A 23,613-nucleotide genomic window follows, 5' to 3' on the forward strand; every position below is an offset into this window, starting at 1 on the left:
TATTGATTCAGAGGAAGGGATGTGCTGTCTAGGTTCATCCCAAGACTACCCCAGCAAAACCTCTGACCTATGGTCCAGGTCTGACAGCCACACCATAAGCCAACACAATCAGCTCTCCAGGACACCTTTCACACTGAGGGGTTACTGCTTACGGGTATAAGACATATTATGGAATGAAGAGGAAAAATATTTTGTGCAAGACTTACTTTACAATGTTTAGGGGAAGAACCAAAGGCAGGGAAAAGGATGGATCTCAGCGATTTGAAGAGGAAGAAGCATGGGCACATGATAGAATAAAGGGCCAGTTGTGTCTAAACAGTTTTGCTAGTTGGCACATTTGTCTGGCTATGCCTTGTACCAAACCAGCACAGTCTGTCCTATCTTTAAATTAAATCCTATTTCCAACTATTTTCCTGGGTGAGACCCTCTACCTCATGTGCACATGTGTGTATGCAGGCCCAGGATCAGACTGCGAGTCAGAGGAACCACAGCTCAGCAACTGGAAAGACCAGAGCAAGAGAACTTAAGTACCAGCAACTTGCGTAGAACCTCAGTTGTGTCCATGGTGCCAGCAACTACAATCAGTGAGGGTGGCAAGCAAATGATCACTAGCAACTATCAAGCTGGACCAGTCAGTGAAAAGGCAAAGTGGCCTGGAAGCGGGGAATGTGTATCTGTAAGGGCAAGATGACAGACAAGCTGGCTAAAGAAGGAATAATGAAGCTCTGGATAGCTGCCAGAGAGACCATAGGCTCAGGGGTCTGGGGGTGAGTAGCTGTCAATTGGGAAACGCACCTCTCTGTGCCCGAGAGTCTCTAAGGGGATGCCACTGGGGAAGTTCAATTCCACACAGCTGAGGGGAAACCTAGCCGACCAATGGAGATTTTTGCCTTTGTGTGCACATCGGTGTTTCTTAGACACAAGGCCACAAGGAGAGTTGCCTATCAGAGGGGCCAGGGGAGCCCCACCAGCTGCCAAAGAGCTCTATCTGTGTATGCACACACACATGAATCCATGAGCAAGGAGGTCTTTGTCTGCAACTGAAGTGAGCCTGCAGGCTCAGGGTCTCACAGTACCCAGGTGCCAGCCACATGGAAGACTGGGATCTGGGGGCCAGCAACCAGGTAGTGAGCTTGTGAGCCCACCTATTGGAGGGATTCACATCATATGTTTCCCCCAATGGATCTTCAACTTCATCAGCCAAAGAGTACAACAGGATGACACCCACTGTGTTGTTTGTGTTGAGTTTTGTTGCCTGCCACACACATACATGCATGTTGCATGCATGTGATTGCGCAGGTGCCTACTAGGAATACACTCTCAGCCTCACTACTGGTGGGACCTGCCAGGCATGGAGTTACAGCAGCCTTGTCTGTTGGGTGACAGAATTCATCTTCCCTCTTACATTTTCCCCTCCCTCACAGAACAAAGGATTTATTTTACCCAACAAGGCTCACACACTCAGAGCCACGTTGCAAGTAAGATCAGATATTGTTAGTGTAGGAACAATTTTTGCTACTTAAAAAAAAATGCTAGAATCTTTCATAGTCATCTTGGTTGAAAAAGACCCTTAAGATCATTGAGTTTAAGTAGGCTATAAGCCCAAAAACCTGCTATCAAGCATTATACAATGATCTTCTTCACTATTTGAAACTATTATTGGTATTCTAGGCACTCCCAAAATATGTAGAAAGCCACGACATATAGTACACTAAGGAAAGAGGTAAAATGACAACTCTTGATAAGCAGTATTCACCCCTTCAGAGTTGATTTTGGACTGACTGCAAATTGGGTATCAGAATCTGATTCACTGATAGCAAGAGTAATAGCCGTAAGAGCTAAAACGAAGCAACAGTCACAGGACGAATGGCGAAGGTTTATTTAGTTCTTATTTCATAGGCTCTATCACTACACTGAGAGCGTAGAAAATAAGGAAGTGATTTTATGCATACACGATGGACCTGAAAATCAAAGTTACAAAGAGATCCACAATACAAACCTTCTGGCTCATCACACCTTCTGATCAGATCCCTAAAAAGTACATATATTTATGCTCCCATTTTGATCTTAGTGAAGATTTCTTATACCATTCTTCTGTAAAACAATGATGTCTATTGAATGTACACACTTGATATTGCAGGAATCAATGGATTAGTTATTGCTAGTCTAACCGCTGGCTCAACAGCTTACCAAGACATCACCTCCTAACAGAGCTGCTATGCATGCAGGAATGAAAGGTATTACTTCCCTGCCATCCTGCCTCCCTCATCTCCCTCCCCTCCCCCTCTTAATTCACACATTAGATCATTTATTTCTATATTAATAAACTCCTCAAAAATAAAATCTACCACATACATGTGTAACCATGGTCACGATCACCGAAAGAATTCCCTAGTTCTGCCAATACTCTGCTCCAACCTTCATTCAAAGCGTTTCTCAGTAACAGGGGACAGCCTATCAGATGAGAATGGGACATCCACGGAACAACCTGATAGCATCAGCCACTAATGAGGGAACAAGACTTGCTAAGTGAATTCTCAAAGGGCTATCCATCTTTGAGGCTGTTCACATTTAACACAAAACTGACACATCCAGGACACCTTGTCAGTATCATTCTTATAAATACAGATGCTCTTTTTAATTGCTTTATGTTGCTGAATTTGAACTAAATGTAAAAACCAAATGCCACAATAGATTCTCGATTATATTTTACTTCAAGTTATTGTTTTAACTCTCAAAACTGTGGTGCTTACACTCAGTTTCCACTTAACTGAACAGTTTAGATGGAAGGTGATTAACAGTTTACTGTTGATAACTCCTAGAACAACACAGGAGATAACAGTAACTTTCTGAAGAATGCTGCTAACACCTTTATTTTCTGAATGTTCTGGGAACCAACAAATGAAGCTCAATTGACTAGCATGGCTGGTCTTACTTAAAAACACGGAGAGGAAGTGGGTGGGGAATAAGGGAAATTACCTAGCAGCAGAGGCTAGCTACTACATCAAGGACAGAATATTACATTATCTGGGTTTTACCTTTCTTCCCCATATCCAGATTGAAGCCCTCAGACCCAAACAGAAAACAGAACAGTAAGCACAATGCCAGGAAAAAAAGAAGAAAAAAAAAAGAAAAAAAAAAAAAAAAGAATAAGTACTAGGAGGTTTTTGGAGAACGGCTTCCAACAGTGTTTAATGTGACTTTCACCGACATAATTTGGACTACGAATGCTGGTATCAATGCAACTTGACTAAACAGCTGTGTATTATATACAGATTAGATTCAAAATGGGACTAAAAATTTATTTTTTACTTTGCATATAAAGTGTGTTTCCTATTGCCCATATTTGGAGCAAAAGCTTGCGTGCAACATTTTCTAGATCTCTGAAGTTAAGTTACCATGCACACTGTCCCATATCTAGCCTGGAGGATTTGATCTGGAAAGGGATGCTAACCATATTCGAAGTGGTAGACCTAATCAAACATCTCGTCACTGGCTGAGCGACCTAAATTTTGTTAAGTACACAAACACTATAAAAATAAGCTATATTTCTTTATAAATACTGCTTAGACTGTATTTACTGTGGTGTTTGGATCCCAGCATTTAGAAAAAAATAGCAGCTGTACCAAATTAACAGATAGCAGATAGAAGAATTAGTTACATTTATTCAGGATATGAGAGGCCCACTTTCACAACAACAGCAAAATTAGTTTATAGCTGAAACATTAGCTAAAGTAACAAAAAAAAAAAAACTTATAAGAATTAACAACAAAGCTATCCTTTTTCAAGGTAAACAGTAGCACAGTACAGTGGCTTTGCTGTAGAAGATGCACTGGACTGTGTAGATACAATGGACTAAAGTTCCTTTGTCCATCACAGCCTTTGATTCCTTGGCTTTTCCTTTCTTTTTTCATTCTTGGAGACAGGGCTTACCAGATTATACATGAACTACATCAATCTGGATACAAGTTAACATATCAACTCAACAGCTGCAGCACACCATGTGGATTTGACATTTCTGGCACTAGTTCTGTGACTCCTGTGCTTTGGTTTAGCACAAAGAACAGTGATGTCTGGAACATGTAAAGCATATAAATCAAGTCATGCAAAATCCTCTCACATTAGGGCTGAGGCAAACAGATTTGATGCCCCTGAAACAAGAATAAGAACCACTACTGTAACTCTTCACAGAATTCTGTTTCTTGAGCTGTACAAACCACATCAACCTACACTGATTTCGTAAGACAAAAACAGTAAAATATTGTCCTCTGTAACCATCCCAAATCCCTGTGCAAAACTCCAGGATACTCCTAGAGATGAAAATTAACCTGAAGGCTCCAGATCAAAAAGTTGCAATGTAACAATTGGCTTGCCTCTTTGTCTTCTTCATCAGGTGAACACCAAAACTTCCACCCAAGGTAAGTTAAGGGCGTATATACAACTAGAGGATGTCACTGCACTAGTGGAAAATCTTTATTCTAAAAAAGTAGGCAACCCAGTGTCACAGAAAAGTCCTGACTACATGAAAGGTGTTGTTTGCCATAAATGAGGTATCACAACTTCTGATACCTCATGATGAAGAGACAGGATTACAGAATTGTTACATTTTAGCCTAAACTGCATTACTAGAAGTACTGCAGTCTTCTTTCTCCCTCTCCCTGCTCCCATTCTCATGAAGAAGCACACACATACATATACATATATATATGGACCATCAAGACACTGATGATCACTAAGCACAATGTTTCAGTAGAGTTCTGATGTGAAATACTACAGGTATGAAATCTTCATTTCCTGGCTGACGGCATAAAGGCAACAGTATTGCTTATAGCTTTGCTCTTTCTCTAGGTGTCTTTCTCACTTTGCCTTACAGATCTGTAGGACAAAAAGTACTGCCACCTTCAATTTTCAAGTTCACATGTTTTTGACTGCCCCCTATTCATATACTCAGTGCTCAAATACTATGGCACATCTCAATCTCCCAGACATTTTGCTGGTCATTTTAGTAAAAGAAGTCAACAGCTCAGTCATGAAAGCCTACTGTAACACCCTGATTGTCCTGGTTTCAGCTGGGATAGAGTTAATTTTATTCTTAGTAGCTGGGGCAGTGCTGTCTTTTGGATTTGATGTGAGAACAATGTTGACAGGACACCAATGTTTGTGGTTGTTGCTGGGTCATGTTTATACTCAGTCAAGGACTTTTCAGTTTCTTGGGCCCTGCCAGCGAGAGGGCTGGAGGAGCACGGGAAATTGGGAGGGGACACAGCCAGGACAGGTGACTTGAACTAGCCAAAGGGATATTCCATACCATATGATGTCATGCTGAGTATATTAACTGGGGGAAGAAGAAGGAAGGGGGGGACATCTGGCATCATGGCATTTATCTTCCCAAGTAACCGTTATGCATGATGGAGCCCGGCTTTCCTGGTGATGGCCAAACACCTGCCTGCCCATGGGAAGCAGTGAATGAATTCCTTGTTTTGCCTTGCCTGCATGCACAGCTTTTGCTTTACCTGCTAAATTGTTCTTATCTGAACCCTCAAGTTTTACATTCCTTTCTGATTCTCCTCCCCATCCCTCTGGGTGAGGGTGGAATGAGCCAGTGGCTGAGCAGCACTTAGTTACCAGCTGACGTTAAATCATGACACTGATATTAACACACGATAAAGAATTAGTAGAACATTAACTACTCAGGAAAGAAGGAGAATTCAAGTTGGACAAAGCCCATGTCTTCATTTGAAACAATTATTCTTGGTGGATGGGGAACACACAGGAGAATATGAGTTGCATCAATTTATTTCAGTATTTTTGTAAGTAAAGGGAAAACACTATTTACCCTTACAAGCAAAAATACTTCACGTAAGATCAAAGAAGTTACTTTCAATGATTCTGAGTCAAAGGCCTCTTAAAAATCTTTTTCTTCCTTGAAGCTCCAGAAGATTTAAAAAAGTATATTCTTTCTTTGACAGTCAAATTGCTTTACAAGATTAACTTCTTACTATATGAGAAATTCCACTGGTATCAGCAGAGCTTTTAGTACAAGAAAGACTTGAATAAACCAAGAAACACAGAAGAATCCCTTTCATTAGATGACTTCTTATTCGTAATACACTCAATCTCCCAGAGATTTATTTCACCTTTCTTGAGAGCAAATCATTTAACTAATGGCAGAAAAACAAAAGTTACAGAGCCTAGGTCTGTGCAGAGTCACATCTTAAATGTGTAGAACAGATTTCACTCCAAATCTTGTTTCTCTACATACTGGAAATTATACAGCCTTCCTTATCTTTACAGCATTGCTATGAAATCAGTCAAAATACCTTCATGTTATAAGGAGTTTTAGTATACATTTCATTTTTGTCTACATAAAGTATCTTTGTAATAAAAAACCTGCATATTAACATATTTTAATCTTTATGAGCCTTAGAAACCATTTGTTGGCACGTGGAGCACCTGAAATACAAAACAAGCTTGCTTCCACAGTGATCGTGCAGGTAGATAATTTCTCAGACACCTACTTGCCATTCCTCTGTGGAATAAGATTCCTGTCTTTCTAGTTTGTAAACAAACAAGCTCAAAGAAGCATGTGTTGACTGCTTAAAATCAAGGTGTTTCTGAATTTAATGGGGATTTGTCACTTAGAAGTAGAGATGCTAATGAATTGTCAGGAACAATCCAATACAATTCAAATCCTGAAAAGCAGTCTGCATTTTAGACTCAAAATATTGCTAACTTATCTAAATTAAAAAGTCCCTGGTCACCACTAAACAATACTGTATTTGTAAGAAACAGACTGAGTGTAATAAAATACAAATATTTTACAAAGCATAATGCAACAGAGAACAAGTTAACATGCAAATGATTGCCCATGAGAAAAAAAGGAAATAATATATTACAAAATAATCTTAAACCTTCAAATTCTTAATCTTCTCTTACTACATTGTCCCCCATTGTCACAAGAGGAATTTGGAGAAAATACCTTTGCCAGTTTTTATGCTTGGTATGAAAAGTCAGAACTACTCTGCTCTGAGCCACCTTTAAGTTGCCTAGGACTCACATACTTAGTATTATTAGCAGTTTCCCAGAATCAGACACAGAAAGACTAAACCAATAAAAAACTCAGAAGGAAAGCATACCCTTGGTTCCAAGATAAAGATGAAGTGGCTAATGAACAAAATACCCACCTTTAAAAGCATATGCCACTGCTTTTTAGTTTTATGGTGTTTTCTTTTTTACCTTTTTTTTCTTGGGGGGGGGGGGGGGGGCGGTGAGTTATTTTTTTGCTTTTGGGGGGTTGTTTGCTTTGTTGGTTGGTTGGCTGGGTTTTATTACTGTTGGCCTTTTACTAAACGGCTGTCATTTCCCTTTAAAAATATATATTTATGGACAATTCGATATTATTTTACAGATGATGTTCCTTTAGTCTGTGAAGGGGCCTCTCAGTGTGCTCTGAGAAATTTAAGGAGTTGCAAAGAAGACAGCTTACTACAGAGCTGTAGTAGCTTACTAGCAGAACTTCTTTGTCTGTATTCCAACATATGCAATAAACCTACTGACTTATAGTGGTTACCGTTACAAGTTAGACAAGTCCAATAGGCTAAGGAAAGGACAACTGCAATAAGGCAGTGAGCTAGCCTCTTTAACAAAAAAAAAAAAAAAAACCACCACAACAAACCACACCCACACCACAGCACACAAACAGCTATACCCTTACATAACACGACCAAAATTAAGTTCTGGTTACCAAAAAATACTTTTGCTTTGATAGAACTGTGAACATTTCCTCACCTCTCCGAGATAAAGCTTATAGAATGAAGGTTGTATTATCAACCCATCAGACTCAAATTTTTTAATAACCATTTCCAGCCCATGAAATTCTGCTAAAGAAATAGCAACAGGTGATTTAAGTCAATCTAGGAATGATAAGTGGAGGCATTATGCTCAATGCTACTAACTTCACATACCTAATCAAGAATAACCAGACCTTTGGTTCCTAAGCTAGGAAACAGCAGTGTTTCTTAGCACAAGTGTGTTGCATGCTGTCCAGCATAAAACTCTCTACACTTAAGCACTCACACACAAATGTACTTCAGCAAGAACTCTGTACAGCACTGAAGTCTTTACAGCAGATCTTTAGATGCCTACTTCCTAGGTAAATTCAAGGACCTTGTAAAATGATCCATTTTAAGAAAAACTATCCTTACCTACAAAAGAATAGTACAGACAATGAAATAGGTAACTTCAACAGCAAGAAAAAAAAAAATCTGCTTTGTGATACAGAAACTCATCAGCTGTTCAAGAGACAAAGTTCTGAAGTGTTCCCATGACACTGAATATACCTAACATTGTTTCAATCCATTAATAATTATTACAAGCAGCTGTTAGTTTGTTAAACATAGCATTTTAAGCTAGCCATGCAGCCTAAGTAACTTTAGCATTAAACACATGATCAGATATCTTAACTATATTGCATGTAAATTGACACAATTACCTGTCAAGCTCATTTAGGCATGATTAGAACATACTTCAAAGCCAACCATAGATTTTTGCTTCTCCCACTGTTACAAATAATTAACAGTTTAGTGAGACTTTGCTAATGAACTAAATTAACTTCACAATTAAGACAGTTTTTGTATTAATAAGGTTATTTGTATTGCACTAGCAATAAGGTTATTAGCTTAGCACAGCCAAAGCAAAACTTAAGTTGTCTTACCACATCATCTGTCAGTGTCTTGATATTTAAGTGCTGTAAATCAAACAGGAAACCCGTTATGTCACAATTGTGCAGTAAAAAAAAAAACAAACAAAAAAAAAGTAAGTCTCAGTTATAGTTGCTGTTATTCAAAATAAGATGCGAGTTAAACTGTGTTGAATCATGCCACTTGAAGTAATAAATGTCTTGGCAAGCTGTACTTTGCTGGCTTACAGTACACACCAAGTTACACAGGGAGTACAGTGTAGATAAAAAAAAAAACCAAACAAACAAACCTGTAATCTTATCCTTAGGCAGAATAATAGCAGAAAAATATAAATCAAGCACAGTTTGAAATGAGTTGTGGTTTATTATATTTTATAGCTAAATATACTACAAAAGAAGACATGTTCATAATTCAGCTACTATACTTGTGTCTTCTCAAAATGTCTGGGAGCAAACCATCAAGGAATCAATCCAGATTCTAAAATCAATAGAAGAACATGGAGTTCCCCAGCAGTTCAAAACTAGCTGCCAAGTTGCAACATTCAAACAATCAAGACTGTTGACTACCCTCTACGTGAAGAAGCACAGCATGAAGTCATGAGTAGAAACTGACATAAGCATTTATTATTAATGACTTCCAAAATTCTATAGATGATCACTTGCTGTGTGAAACAACAGTTACTGAACCAACTCTTCTGCTCTCCACGGCACATTTACAAACACTGCAAGCACTAAGACACACAGCTCTTGCACAAAACCAAAGAGCAGCACTGAAGAACAGTGGTGATGAGTCAGCATTGCAGAGATCCCATTTATCATTTTTATGAAGAGGCTGAGAACAGACTTGACAGGGAAATGGGAAGAATGTGAAGTCACATACTTAGTGAGATGAACTCTTCTATTTCTTAGACTCCTCTCACTGCCTAGTATACAAAGCTTGGCAGCAGCCACAAAAATTGTAAATGACTATATCCAAATTAATCAGATTTGGAAACTCTTGCTTTGTCTTCACCAAGTCTTCACACTTAGGCATCATTTCTTATGACATCTTTCCTGGCTTGACCCTCAGAATTGAAGAACAATTTGTGTTAAGTAAAATGTTAGCCCATGACAGCTCTACTCTGAATTTTGTCAAAAAAACTGAGGAAGAAGCATCTGATGAATGGCTATGAAATTAAAAAACAGTAAGTGACATGTGAGGAAAACACAAAAACAAAAAAAACCATAGTGTAAGTGCTACCATCAAAAAAAGAAAAAAGAAAAAAAAAAAGAAGCTAGGTCAGTACTGAACTTTTATGACAATCCCATTCCATGTTCTAATAGATGAGGATTTTTAATAAATAGCTAAACAACAACGAAATGAAAGTATTTCAGTCCAGTCAGGAGACTGAAAATCTGTATCCCAGTCTTCCCATTGGTGTTTTGCTGCAGGAGTAGTCCCACACAGCTGTGGAGCTAGGTTTTATGACATGTTCTTCACATTCTGCTAAATAGCTACAAAGACAGCATGAGTGTTAGTTTCTGTCATTTGCAAGAGCTCACAACTTCACATTTAGCAAGTTGTTGGTGTAGTACCTCTATCCTTAAATGATCAAAGCTGCAGGAGAAAAAACAAACATATGGTCTTACACTGCAACTTAGTAGCAAAGAACATAAAAATTTATTCCTTTTTCATACACATGACTTAAATCATTACGCCTTAAGCAATGTGCAGATACCACTGTGAAGCTCCTCTAATGTGGCTTATAAGAGACAGAGTAATCTGATTAGAATGAAAATGTTCTGCATTACATGCTTTGATCTGGAACTTCAAGATTCATGTCAAACGCATGCGCATGCCACAGCACAGGCACAGGAAGCACAACATCAGGTTCACTTCCACTTAGGAACAGAAGCTGGGTGTTCCGCAACTGCTCTGTACAAGACACCAACATCATCCATGGAGTCAAGGCAATATTTTTCAGATTCTGGCTTTGTTCTTTGAAAAAGGCAAAAATTAATGGGATAGTTCAAGCCAGTATTGTACCTTTCAATTAACCTGTGAAATTCAGCAATGGAATTTACTGTGGTAAAGGGTGAAAAGTTCCTCATTTTGTATATCAGAACACCTCAATGACCCAGGTCATCTGACTAATTGGAGGGGAAATACCACGCAACCAATTAAGAACACCATAATAGTACAAAAAACTCTATATAACATGTAAGTCTTTTAAGTCTTCATCTTACTGGCTACCTACCGTACAGGAGTCTAAAAACACCAGCATAAGACGACCTCTTTCAGACAATGTTGTGGGGTCTGCTACAAGGAAGTGAACCTACTTAAAAAGCACTCATCTATTAACACTTGTGTCATATTTGGAGATCTCTTTATAAAGGAGGAGAAACTTCAATCAGACTACAATTAATGTTCAGATCTTCTCACACTCTAATATTAAAGGGCTATCTGACTTGCAGTAAGACATCTCAAAAGACTTACTCCGGAATTTTATGTTATAATATCTCTCAGTCAAAAGAGCTGGTTAAAACATGAGAACTTTTTCCCTTCTCCCTCACCAAGTCCTTATCTTCTGGCAAGGCTGTGCAACGTAAAACAGTTGCCAGCTTTCCTGGTCTTACGCAGTATTCAAAGATACAGAGATGTGGAACACTGCAGGTAATCTTTAAAAAAAGAAAAATACCAACACAAGAAATAAGTAAATTTTACCACAATGGGTCTTTTAACAGCATTAGATGGGTGCTGTGACTGAAGGACAGGAGCATATTTTCATTCTTGCCAGGCCAAACAAACAAGACAAACACATTTCTAATGAGGGGGGAAAATAACTAGACCACAGTTAGGTATAAGTTGGAGCGTGTTAATACCACAGGAACATACTTTTATTTTCAGGCCTGGATATATCAGTTCACATTAGTAAGACATTCTGCTCAAGTGAACAGGTGGACTTAAACATAGGGCTGGAAGTAAATATATCTGGGTTAAGTAATATTCCTGTAGTATTCTGTTACTCCTAAAAACATTATATAATCTTACAGAATACTGCTTTGCAATGGATTAAAACACTAATATGCTATTCTGTGTCTTCTATGAACTAATAAAATTATTGCTTTGAGAACAGAGGAGCTACGTACGAGTATTCCTCTAGTCCAGGGGTCCTCAAACTATGGCCCGCAGGCCAGATACGGCCCCCCAGGGTCCTCAATCCGGCCCCCGGTATTTACAGACCCCCCCGCCCCCCACCCCCCCACCCCGCCGGGGCTGGGGGGGGGAAACCAAGCAGCTGCAGATGACTGCCTGCCACTTCATCCGCGCACCGGCCCTCTGTTTAAAAAGTTTGAGGACCCCTGCTCTAGTCTGTTTATCATGTAGAAAGTAGATACTCAATATTTAAAATATCCTTAATTTGTTTTTAAGTACAACAGTATCCAGTTTTCTAGTCAAAGAGATACAAAACCATGAAGAGATTAAGGAGTTAATTAGGATACTTCAGAAATCCAGATTTATCAGTAGCATCTACAGTTGGAAAAGCAGAAGTATCACCATTACTTAGTCTTCAGCTATAGAAACATATTTATAAACAGCTAACATTTTGAAGTTACATTTTCCAGGGTAGCTTAGTTTTTAGTCTGGGACACAGAGGAAGATGACATTTTGTTTTGCAATTCAGTAGAAGCAGTTTAGTTAAAGCTAAGTCACAATTAAAAAGAAGTGTATAGATGTATAATTTTTGAAGAAAGCAAGCAATCTGAAATAGAATTAACTCTTATTGAAGATTACATCCCTCAAGCATACTGATAAATAACTGATTTCATTGGACACAGGACCTAAACATACATTCAGTGTATTTTACAGTTTTCTTGATAAGCTGTCAAAAGGCCGGATCTCAAAAACGTTGAAGATACTGACAGCCTTAGACACCGCAAGGTACAACAGAACACAACAACTGAGGTTCACAACACATGCACAGCAACAAGACTACTACTCACAAAACAGAAAGAGTACTGTGTCTCTTGAAAAGGTCATATATTATGAAGCCACATGTGATGCAACTGCTGCACCACTCAGCTAGGGAAAGTAAGCCAAATGCTATTTGGCTTCATATTCACATATGCACTGTACAAAGCCTTATTGTCATACACAAGATGATGGTTTTATGTTGCATATACGAACAGTAGCATATATTGAAAGTTAATCTGCAAGACAGAGTTTAACAGGTTGAGTCATTGTCTACGTAATTACCCCAGTCCATTCCCAGCAGACAGAGTGAAATAAAACAAAGAAATGAGAAATGCCACTTAATTCGATCAACAGTACTAGTTGGGTCTTTTATGTCATTATATTCATTTCTCTATCTTTGCATATGCACACTGATAAACCTAATTCTATCTAAAAGTGGTACAAGTAGTCCCAGCAAACAGGACCAGAATTCAGCAGAATGCCACCTTCTCACATGGGGTTCTGGTCTCATGACTTCAGCATTTTTTCCACCAGCACCATAACTCAGTGTGACTTGGGCACAATGAACAATACCCTAGTACAATATAGGGTATAGTCCGTATCATCTAAAAAAGTTTTGGCACTCTAGCAAAATGGCTGCATCTAAATTCTCCGCAAGTGTTCTTTTCACCATCACATAAACACAGAGTGACATTGCTTGTCTGACTTTCGGAATCAAACCAGCATGTTTGGTACATGAACTCAGACCATGCCTGGTAGGGATGGACATTGTTGGTATGCCAGAGAGGCAGACAAAGTCTGATTTGTTGATCATAACTAGAATCAGGACAGAGACAAATATCCAGCCATACACTCCCGATATGAAAGGAGTTTTAGGCATGCGAAGTAACAGGATCACAGGAAGCTAAAAAAGAATTTCAGCATGAATGTCCTCCACGTTCTCCACCACACTGAAGTGCTTCCATTTACAAAACCTAAAAAATCCCACAGCCTGGTATCTAAATCCTCTTGGGGGTCTCCATTTTTATCTCCTTTGCAGAAGAAAACAAAGCAACAAAACCACATATAACACACTCTCAAAACCACCACATACATATGCAGTGCCTTTGATATATTAAGATCTTAGAGCTATAAGAAAAAAAAAAAAAAAAAGAAAAAAGAAAAAAGGATCGTTTTAAGCAAGATGCAGTGAGTTTTAGAAAAACTGGCCAACTTCAGCCTGAATGCTGAAACCAGATAAATGAAAACCAAGAATGTACATATAAACACATAATCCCCTCTGTACCTTTTTAAATTAGAAAATGAGAAAGAACTCATCACACACTGCCATTAATTCTATCACCAAAAAGATTCAACACTAGCTGTTTTTTCCCCAAAGGCTTTTCTCTAGCAGAAACACAACCAGAAGACAAAAGCAGGGATTACAAGGAAACCTGTAGACTTGGAAGAGATGTGACTTGGATGACTACAGTGAATGCTCTTACTTTAGGATCTCCTTTGCCATATTTCCTCAGTAATTTTGCTATCTCCATCTGTAAGCGCAATTTGGAAACTGCTGTATAACCCCACAGAATTACCTACTTTTAATTTCCAATATACTACTTCAGCATTTATTTAATGGCTTTATCACACACTTTCTGTTGCTTGGAAAGCAGTCTGAAAAGCAATCGAGGCAAAATTATCTTAACATGACAGTTTCTACACAGCGATATTATTTAGACATTGATGAGTTAAACTCAAAATTGGTGCTTACAGGTAAGATTATATAACAAAGTGCCAGAACAGAGCACTAAAATTTAATATCATAACCCACAGTGTTAATTCATGCCAACAAAAATAACAGCATGAGGAATTCACAGTTTTACAAAGCTGCAATAAAGTGTTTTAGGTAACATCTGTTCAACAATCATTTCTTTAAAACGCTAATTTAAATTCAAGGTCTTACACTGCAGCATAACTGCAGCAATAATTCAGTCACTTTGTAATTAAAGATATTGACACAGATCGATCTTACCTTTCTACTCTATGCCAGAGAAATGGAAGTGCTTTTGCTCTTAACTACATGTTTCTTTGATTTACAGACACTGTTAAATGCAAATGTTAATTTATCTATTTTTAACAGATAGATGCAAACAAGAAAGCTTCCTTGACTCATACATTTCATAAAGAATTTAATCAAAACCATAATGTGAAAGTCACTGAAGACAGGTCATAGTACACTGAAATTAACAGAAACACCTTTACCTTGAGCTAGAATTTGGAGTTGATCTTTTGAGGACTAGTATCTACAAGATGTACTCTCAGTGAAGTGCAATTAAAAATCACATATTCTACCACTCACTTACATAATATCCAAATATTTCTAAGGAGAAAAAAAACAAACAAACAAACAAAAAAAAAAAAAAAAAACAACAAAAACAAACAAAAAAAACCCAACACATACACACACACACACACACCCCCCAAGGGGAGGAAGTGGCAAACAACAGCTTTTTACAACACCCACCACCACGAGCAGATTTCAAAAGTTTCTTGCCCAGTCAATGTACACATAGAAAACAGGTATCACCTCTGCCATCCTTCAATTCATTTCCTCTTTTTACCAAGTCCTAAACCTCAAGGGTGAAGGTAAGAGCTTTCAATAAACTGAAGTACCACAGTACCATAGAATATCTTTCACCCTTTTAAGGGTTCCACTCTTCCAAAACCTTGGACATGCTAAACAAAGTCAAGCTGGTATATCCTTCAAAATTAACCATCACTCTTTATTAAAAAAAAAAAAAAAAAAAAAAAAAGTTTTTAACAATTCTGTGAAAGAACAGAGGGAACGGAGGCTTACAACTCATTCACGTCATCTGAGAAGTTAGTTTACTCTGAAAGGCAGTACTTCAAGATGAAATTTGATTGGAATCAACCACTACAACTGTTTAGCCCAAAGACTCTTCCTCCTCCCTCCAAATGAACTAGGTTTTAAAGAGAGATTTTCCTCCTGCTAAACAAGAATTTTCTCTGGAAGATTAAAAAAAAAAAAAATTAAAAAAAGAGGTACATATTAACGATGTCAACTTTGACAACCGGCAATCCAATTTCACCTCGAGGTCTGTCAGGGAATCAAGCGATCTTTCAGATTAGCTTATCTGCTGTGACAGATCAGTATGTTGCATTGATTGGAAGGGTCCAATCTGCAACTTCTTTTCAGGCCTTCCACACTGAGGAAAATTAAACTAATACAATCTGGATGACTTGAGTTCACTGAATATAACAGACAGATTCATCTACATTTGAGAAACATACAAAAGATCAGAAAAAACTCAGGTGACATGAAGAAGTATGGCACTGCAAGTAACCCAGGCACAGAAAAGGCTACAACCTATATCTAAGACTGGATTGCAAAAAATTCAAAGGGGTGAGGGAAGTTTTATGTATTCTGACACAAAACTAATTGAAGTAACAAAATTATATTCAACATTTAGTACAGTAAGAGTTAGATGCAAACAACTCAACACAGACAGAACAGAATCATTTGGGTTGGAAAAGACTTTTAATATCATGAAGTCCAACCGTAACCTAACGCTGTCAAGTCCACCACTAAAAACATGTCCTTAGAGCACCACATCCACACATCTTAAAAATACCTCCAGGGACAGGGACTTGACCACTTCCCTGGGCAGCCTGTTCCAATGCTTCACCACCTTTTTCAGTGAAGAAATTATTCCTAATATCAGGTCTAAACTGTCCCTGGCACAACTCGGGACTGTTTCCACTTACCCTTTTCACTAGTTATCTGGGAGAAGAGACCGACATCCACCTCACTACAACCTTTCACGTAGTTGCAAAGAACGGTAAGGTCTCCCTTGAGCTTCCTTCTCTCCACGCTAAACAACCCCAGTTCCCTCAGCCACTCCTCATATGACTTGTGCTCCGGACCCTTCACCAGCTTCATTGCCCGTCTCTGGACACGCTGCTGTGCATCTTGCAGTGAGGGGGCACAAAACTGAACGCAGTATTTGAGGTTCGGCCCCACCAGTGCTGAGTCCAGGAGGACAATCACTTCCCTAGTCCTGCTGGCCACACCATTTCAGATACAAGCCAGGATGCTGTTGGCCCTGCTGGCCACCCTGCTGGCTTATGTTCAGCCAGCCATCAACCAGCACGCACCCCCAGGTCTTTTTCTAGCCAAGCAACTTCCCAGCCATTTCCCCAAGCCTGCAACATTGCATGGGGTTGCTGTGACCCAAGTGCAGGACCCAGCACTTCTCCTTGTTGAACTTCATACAATTGACCTTGGCCAATGGTCCAGCCTATCCTGATCCCTCTGCAGAGCCTTCCTGCCCTCCAGCAGATCAAGACTCCCACCCAACTTGGAGTTGTCTGCAAACTTACTGAGGGTGCACTCAATCCATCCCCCCATTTTCTGAGGGAAGATATACCATCTCGCTCTCAAAAAAACCAAACCAGTCTTGTAAGATAACAGGAAGAAGATAGGAAGGAGGGTTTACCAACTTCAGATTTAATAGCAGAGTGATAAATATTCTGTGTTGCAGTATCTTAGGGTAGAAATTTAGGAAGCAACAGAATGAAAAGTGTAACATCCTACCCTTCAAGTGAACTACCCCAATCAAAGAAGCTGGTCAGTATTTACAACTACTGAAGTAATTCTGCCTGTACTGTGTATGTTTCTCAACAAAAACTATTAGCCAGGACAAGCCACAGATTTGAGCTGCAGTCTAGTACATACAGAAGCTCCTTAGGTTTCATGGCATGGAGCTGCCTGCTGCTCTAGAGTAACCACTAAAATCCACAGATCACACCTGTAAACTATACCACTCACAGCAGTTTACATTAAGACAGAGACAAAATCCTAAACTCTATTCAAGAAACATTCACTTCTGATTCTTCTTAAGGTTGTTGCCTAATCACCCGAGTTATGGAGCTCTAATTTAGTGTTTAACTATATGTTAAACAAATACGTGGACAAAGTTTAGGTCAAGCTGACCCACCTTCTCAAGTCATCAAAATCAATGAATGAAAGGACTTCTAAGCACGCGAGTCATCCTTGGGAAACAAAGAACAGATGGTGAAAAGAACACTGTTACATACATTATGCAGAAAGAAGCCTCCAAGTGAGAAAATTCTGGCTGCAAGAAGAGACAAGCTGATAAGGTGTATCAACCCACAGAAAATTAGTTGAAAGTAGGACAAAGGTAATTGTGGTAATGGGAGATCATGACCCCCAAACTCAAACAGCCCCCAGAAAGAAGGAAAACCCCTACTTGGGGAGCATGCTTCATTAGTTAAAACTTCAGCAGTGCTATCTGAGGATGTGTAACAATTTGTATTAGAAGAGGGAAACTTGTAACCAAACCTTACACGGGAATGAAAATGAGTATGTAAGGTATTGTGAATATGCAAGTACTCTACTGTATATAATGTGTACCCTTGAGTAATTTGGTGTGCATGTTAGGAGGAAAAATCCCCCATGAACCTAGGGCTGTAATAAACCAATGTCAGCTTTCTAAACTATCATTTGCGTTGGAGAGTTTTCCTTGTTACGGTTTTCGTTAACAAGGTCACTCAGCGAGCTAATGGCATACCTAGAAAGCAATCCAGGTTTGGAGAACTATCATTCTTCAATCACCTATCAACACCCCAGCGCAAAATCTTTGCTTTACCAGACTACTTAAAAAAGAAAAACACGGCTACTATCTAACGTCAAATGTTTTTGAAAGCTGCAGTTTGGCAAGGCATTCTCATAAATTAAGGATATTCTCTGTCATCCTTGGTTAAAGAGTTTCAGAACCTGGGCAGGGGGAACAGGGATAGGAAAATGAAAAAAAAAAAAAAAAACCCACAAACATCTACATGATGATACTATTCCCTACAAAGCTAAGTTGATACCCAAATTCAACTGCCTTTACTTTCTGTAGCTGACTCAAAAACCAACACTGACCTCAAAAAGCCAGTCAACTGATGCCCACATCCACACATGCTCTAAACCACTCTTGCCTAGTCTGAGAGGCGTACACATGTACCAAACAAGCTCCTCTGCACGAAAGAGAAGGCCTCCTTTCACTGAAAAACCAATCAGACTTCATCTAAGAAAAATCTTAATGGCATCACATATCTGGCAGGGTTGTGCTCCCTATAAATTGTTGTATTTCTATTTTAACACATGGTCAGGAAAAAAAAAATGAACATGATGGCAACACCCTGTTTCTGTTTTAACACAGCTAGGAGAAAAAGATTATTGCATACCTTATCTGCATAAAAAATCAGCAGTTACAATATCAATAATAAGTAAAACCTCTTGACTCAGCACTCTTGTCAGTCTCAAACACACACAAATCCATGTCTCCCAGTCACCACTGGAATAATCCAACCATCAAGTCATACACCAGTAACACTATCCAACTTTTCAGACGGGGCAGACAAAAGCATGTCCAGCCGTGTCACCTGCATGACTAAAATGCACGGACCCCCAGTAGATACAGACATTTATGAAGACAAGCAAACAGCTCTTGGTCACATTTTCCTATATGCCCATTCTAGTAACATGCAAAAATAAGCACAAGGAGTTGGTTCAAACAGCAATCTGTTTGTGCAGCCACAACATGAACAGGATCCCAGGAAACAGGAAGTCAAGGAGCAAGTTATGACCTTCTAGAATAGGTTAGGCCAACCTACAGCCAATAAGTGATATCAAACTAACTTTTTTGAACCTGCGCTCAACTGCCAGACACTCAAGTACTGAATATTGCACAAAAATGCCTCAGAATCAAGAATTTACTGTATGTTATAGTATCTATTTTACAAGCACATAATAAAGCTTAGAGCAGGTAGGCTCAGAGCTGGCTGAACAAACACTAACATGTGTATCACAAACATAACCATGGCATGCATTTGCTCTGCATGTGGTGGATACAAGACCTGTAGAATATGTTTGTCCAAGCTTTAATACCTGAAAATGTCCTGATGTTCAACCAAAATCTGTTCATTTCTGGGTGTTTTTTAGTTAGAGCACATCTTGCTGACACATTGTGGACAATGATTAGCCATTGCGAGTTTCACAGTTTCTTGGTGTGCTAGCCAAAGTTTGTAAAAGCAGGGCTAGGAGTGAGAACTACTATGTCCCTTAAAAGCAAAGACTCAGTTTTCCACAATACACTTTATACTACAAAAACTATAAAAAAAAAAAAAAAAATAAAAAGATAAAATCCAGGTCTATTCAAAGTAACATCGTTTAAGAGCTAGAAGTGTGTTCTGTATCCCTTACACATACCGCTGTCAAACAGCGAGTAAGACAAAGTTTTATGAATAAGAGGACAGATGTGAAAACTTGCTGCAAAATGAAGCCAGGTCCTTCCAGGCACGCAGAGAAGCGGCGAGCTGGAGCAAGCTGGCTTGCTCTTTGAAGCCCAGCTGAAGTCAACGGCGCCGTTTCGTAGCCCACGTACGCCCACATGGCCCCCTGTCTCTCAGGGGGCTCCGGGTCGGTGCAGCCCAGATCGGTGCGGCCCCGGGCGGGCGGCCGGGCCCACCGCACCGCCGGGCCCCCCGGCACAGGCCCGGCAGGGGGGGCGCCCCGCCAACAGGCCCACACCTTAGGCAGCCCCGCCGCAACCGACCCACCCGGGACGGGGGCAGCCTGGGATCGACTCGTACTTACGAATTTGGGCTTCCTGCCATCCGCCGCCGCCTCCTCCGAGCCGCCGGTGCTCCCGGTCCCCGGCGGGGCCTTCCGCCGGAGCCCCTTGTTCTCCCACCCGCCGCGACCCGGCGGTGAGGACGGGGCGCGGTAACGAGGCCGCGGCTGCCGCGGCTCCATGGCGGCGCCCGGCAAAGGAGAGGGGGGAAGGGGAGGGAAGACGAGGGCAGACCGCTGCCCGCGATCGGGCCCAGGTCCGGCAGCCCTGGCCGAGCCGGGCGCCTGCGATTAGCGCGGCTTAGCTGGGCTCGGCCGGGCAGGTCGCCGCGGGGGGAGGAGGGGGACTCAGGGCTAAAGCCGCCGCCTCAGCGCAGCAAAGGATTTAGCGAAGAGCCCTAATCCCGGCGCGGCCGTGTGTGGCGGCTGCCCCCGGCTGCGACACCGCCACGCCGCAGCGCGGAGCGAAGAAGAGGGGCACTGGCGCGCGCTCCTAACGGCCGCTCCCCGGCACCCGTCAGAGTCCAGGAATGTCCCGCCGTCCGAATCGTCCCGCCACTGCTGGTCCCGCCCCGGGCTGCCGGTGCTAGCCAATCCACAGCGGGAGAATGGAAATGTCGTTTCCCGGTTGGCTGGCCTTCTGCCAATCTGCGGTGAATCAGCTGTGCTCAGCGAGGCGCCGGCGAGGAACCCCAGTGACCGCACCTGTTTGTTCGCCCCCCCCCCCGCTTCCAACCCTCCGGACTACAACTCCCAGGGAGCAGCGCGGCCCCCAGCCGCGGAGGGAGACGGGCCTGCGCGGCCCCCGAGCGGGCGGGGAGAGCGGCCGCCCCTGGGGCCAGTTTGGTGGGTGTACAAGAGCTTTCCTCAGGGTCTGGGGTGTCTTGTTTTGTTTTGGCTGCCCAGGAAGGTTCATGCTGCCACGTAGCCGCTGCGGCTACGCTCCGCCCTGGCAGGGCGGTTCCCCTGCCAGCGAACAGCGGGTGCGCGGCCCAGTTACCGTTCGCAAGGCGGAGGGTGCTGTTCCCTCAGGCTGAGGGGAGGAGGTCTGCCTCTGTCGCTCTGTGAAACACCGGCGGCACACGGGGAAATCCCAGTGGGCTGAGCTACGGCCGCCTCCACCTGAGGGGTCACGATATGCCTTCTGCCCCTTCAGGGAGGTTTTGTTTCCTTGTCTCCCAGGTCTTGCCTTTTCTTCTATAGCAGTGGTCCTCAATCCGGCCCGTGGTATTTACAGAAATCCCCCCCGCCGGGTTTTGGGGGGGAAACCAAGCAGCCGCAGATGACTGCCTGCCACTTCATCCGCGTGCCGGCCTCCTGGTTAAAAAGTTTGAGGACCCCTGGTCTAAAAGATCTGATCACGCAGCCGAAGGGCGGGACGAGCCCCTCACCTGCTGGCCCTCGGGTGCCGTTTTCCAAAACCTGGTTTGGTTAAAAATTCCAATTCCGTGCCTAGGTGAAAACTGGTTCCTCTGTTTTTGTGTAATTTGGTTCTAAATTTAGAGCCCTGATTTTTTTAGATGTAAATACAAGTTTTCCTATATTTTATGCATTTGTATAATACGAGTCTTATCCCGTTTTCCTGGTGCTGTGTTAAGAAAGCAGAACACAGGAGACGCTCAGGCCCTAATCAAAGCAATAGGACTATTTACATCGACTTCTTCAGGCCAGGATTTCGGTTTGTGACCCACACAGACTTTGCAGAGGAGGTGCTAACTGTGCTAGCAAAGCCAAAGGAGCAGGCATGCTACATTGTGTATTTGTTTATGCAATCTGTGTTTTCTGCTGCAGAGAGACCTCCAAGGCTGCGGTTTATGGGGAAATACACAAATAGAGATTTCATTACGCTATAGACTAGCAAATTTTATATGCCTTAGAAAATAATTGAATCCTAATTGCTACAATCAATATCTTGCATTTATGTTAAATTAACATTAGTTAGAATAATGGTGCAAACCGGACACTTCGGTAGGGGAAAATCTATTTCCACATTTCAGTGTTATAAATCATTAAGGAAAAGAAGGCCAACACTCAGCATTTATATCTCTATTTTCTAAAACAGAACAGGTTTCTTTCTTCCTTATGTCATTCAGTAAGAAAGATGCTCGGTTTTCAATACTGTTTTTATCATTTAGTGTTGTCTTGAATACAGTGAAAATAAAATGCTCCCTCCAACGATTGAATTCACTTTTTCCACATAATTTGAGGGGCTTTCATTCCAATGCAATGACAACAAAAGAATAAAGATCTCGATCCTCCTGTGTGGCCTACAGAACACAATGAATACCAGTGCATGGAGCAGCAGTGATATGTAGCAGAATTCAGCCCCAAACTGAACCTTTCCAGGACTGGGGTTTAAAGCTGGGGAGCTGTGGGGATATGTAGACTAGATGCTAGAATTATTTGTATAGGTTAAACTGTTTGTCCTTTGGCACATTTCTATAGATGTTTTGTAAATTTATATTGGAATTCTTTGTGGAGAGTATAATTAGCACAACACTGTTTAATGTCATGGTTAATGATTTCCTGGAACATTTGATTAGAAAATTAATCAGCCTATGTATGCATATGATAAAGCTGTTTAAATGGACTTCCTAATTGCACTGTGGTAGAACACAATGGCTTCTGCCAATACATCACTTTCAAGGCCCTGTATTGCAATAATAGAGAAACACTAAAGGGAATAATTTGTCAGACAGTTTTACTAAGCCAAAAGTAAATGTTAGTACTTTTGATCAATTATTATTATTTTATACTACTCCTCTTGTGCTTATTAGGTGCTTCACAGAACAAATACACTCTTCCAGCAGCTTAGCTGGCCAAGATTAATCATGACTGAGGAAAAAATTGTGAGAAAGAAATGAATCAGTAATACTATAATTACGCAGAGATTATACTTAGTCATAGCATGCATATTGTCTAGGGTATGCATATAGCTTGGCAATTTTGCATTTGTTTTGTTCTGGAATGAGAATTTTTCAATTATAAAAGTCTGAGACAAAGTAAGTACATAAAGTTAAACATATGGATATTTGCAAAGCTAGTCCTTTAGATTGATGGATTTAATTAGGCTCTTCCCATTGTTCCATCTCTTTTTATATATATATACTGTAACTCAAGTCTTAATAGAAAAAAAAAATTAAAAAAAAAAAGAATGCTTTCCTAATATTCATTGTTCCATGGAGGCAGTTTTTTAAATAAACCCCTGTGTGCATTGTTTGTAAGCTGGCTTTTGACTGAGTTTAGGCAGTTCTCCGTATTTCATTTGGAGATGCATAGTTCTTTCCCATAATAAAACAAAACAATTAACTGTTCTTT

General features: G+C 40.8%; 1 protein-coding gene across 4 annotated transcripts in view; it reads right to left on the bottom strand.

The window, feature by feature from the left end:
- Positions 1 to 20,803, bottom strand: part of DIAPH3 (diaphanous related formin 3) — a 247,385-nt gene extending 226,582 nt beyond the window's left edge. For 3 of the 4 annotated variants that reach the window (XM_040584080.1, XM_040584079.1, XM_040584082.1), the window contains exons 1-2: positions 20,320 to 20,803; positions 8,714 to 8,746 (exon numbers count right to left, since the gene is read on the bottom strand). In XM_040584080.1, the coding sequence (XP_040440014.1) occupies positions 8,714 to 8,746; positions 20,320 to 20,478 (192 nt within the window). In that variant the 5' untranslated portion in view covers positions 20,479 to 20,803. The remainder of the gene's footprint in view (positions 1 to 8,713; positions 8,747 to 20,319) is intronic. The other variant, XM_040584081.1, reaches the window with a different exon arrangement.
- Positions 20,804 to 23,613: the final 2,810 nt, after the last annotated feature.

Source organism: Falco naumanni, chromosome 2 (genome assembly GCF_017639655.2).
Source record: "Falco naumanni isolate bFalNau1 chromosome 2, bFalNau1.pat, whole genome shotgun sequence".
NCBI lineage: Eukaryota > Metazoa > Chordata > Aves > Falconiformes > Falconidae > Falco > Falco naumanni.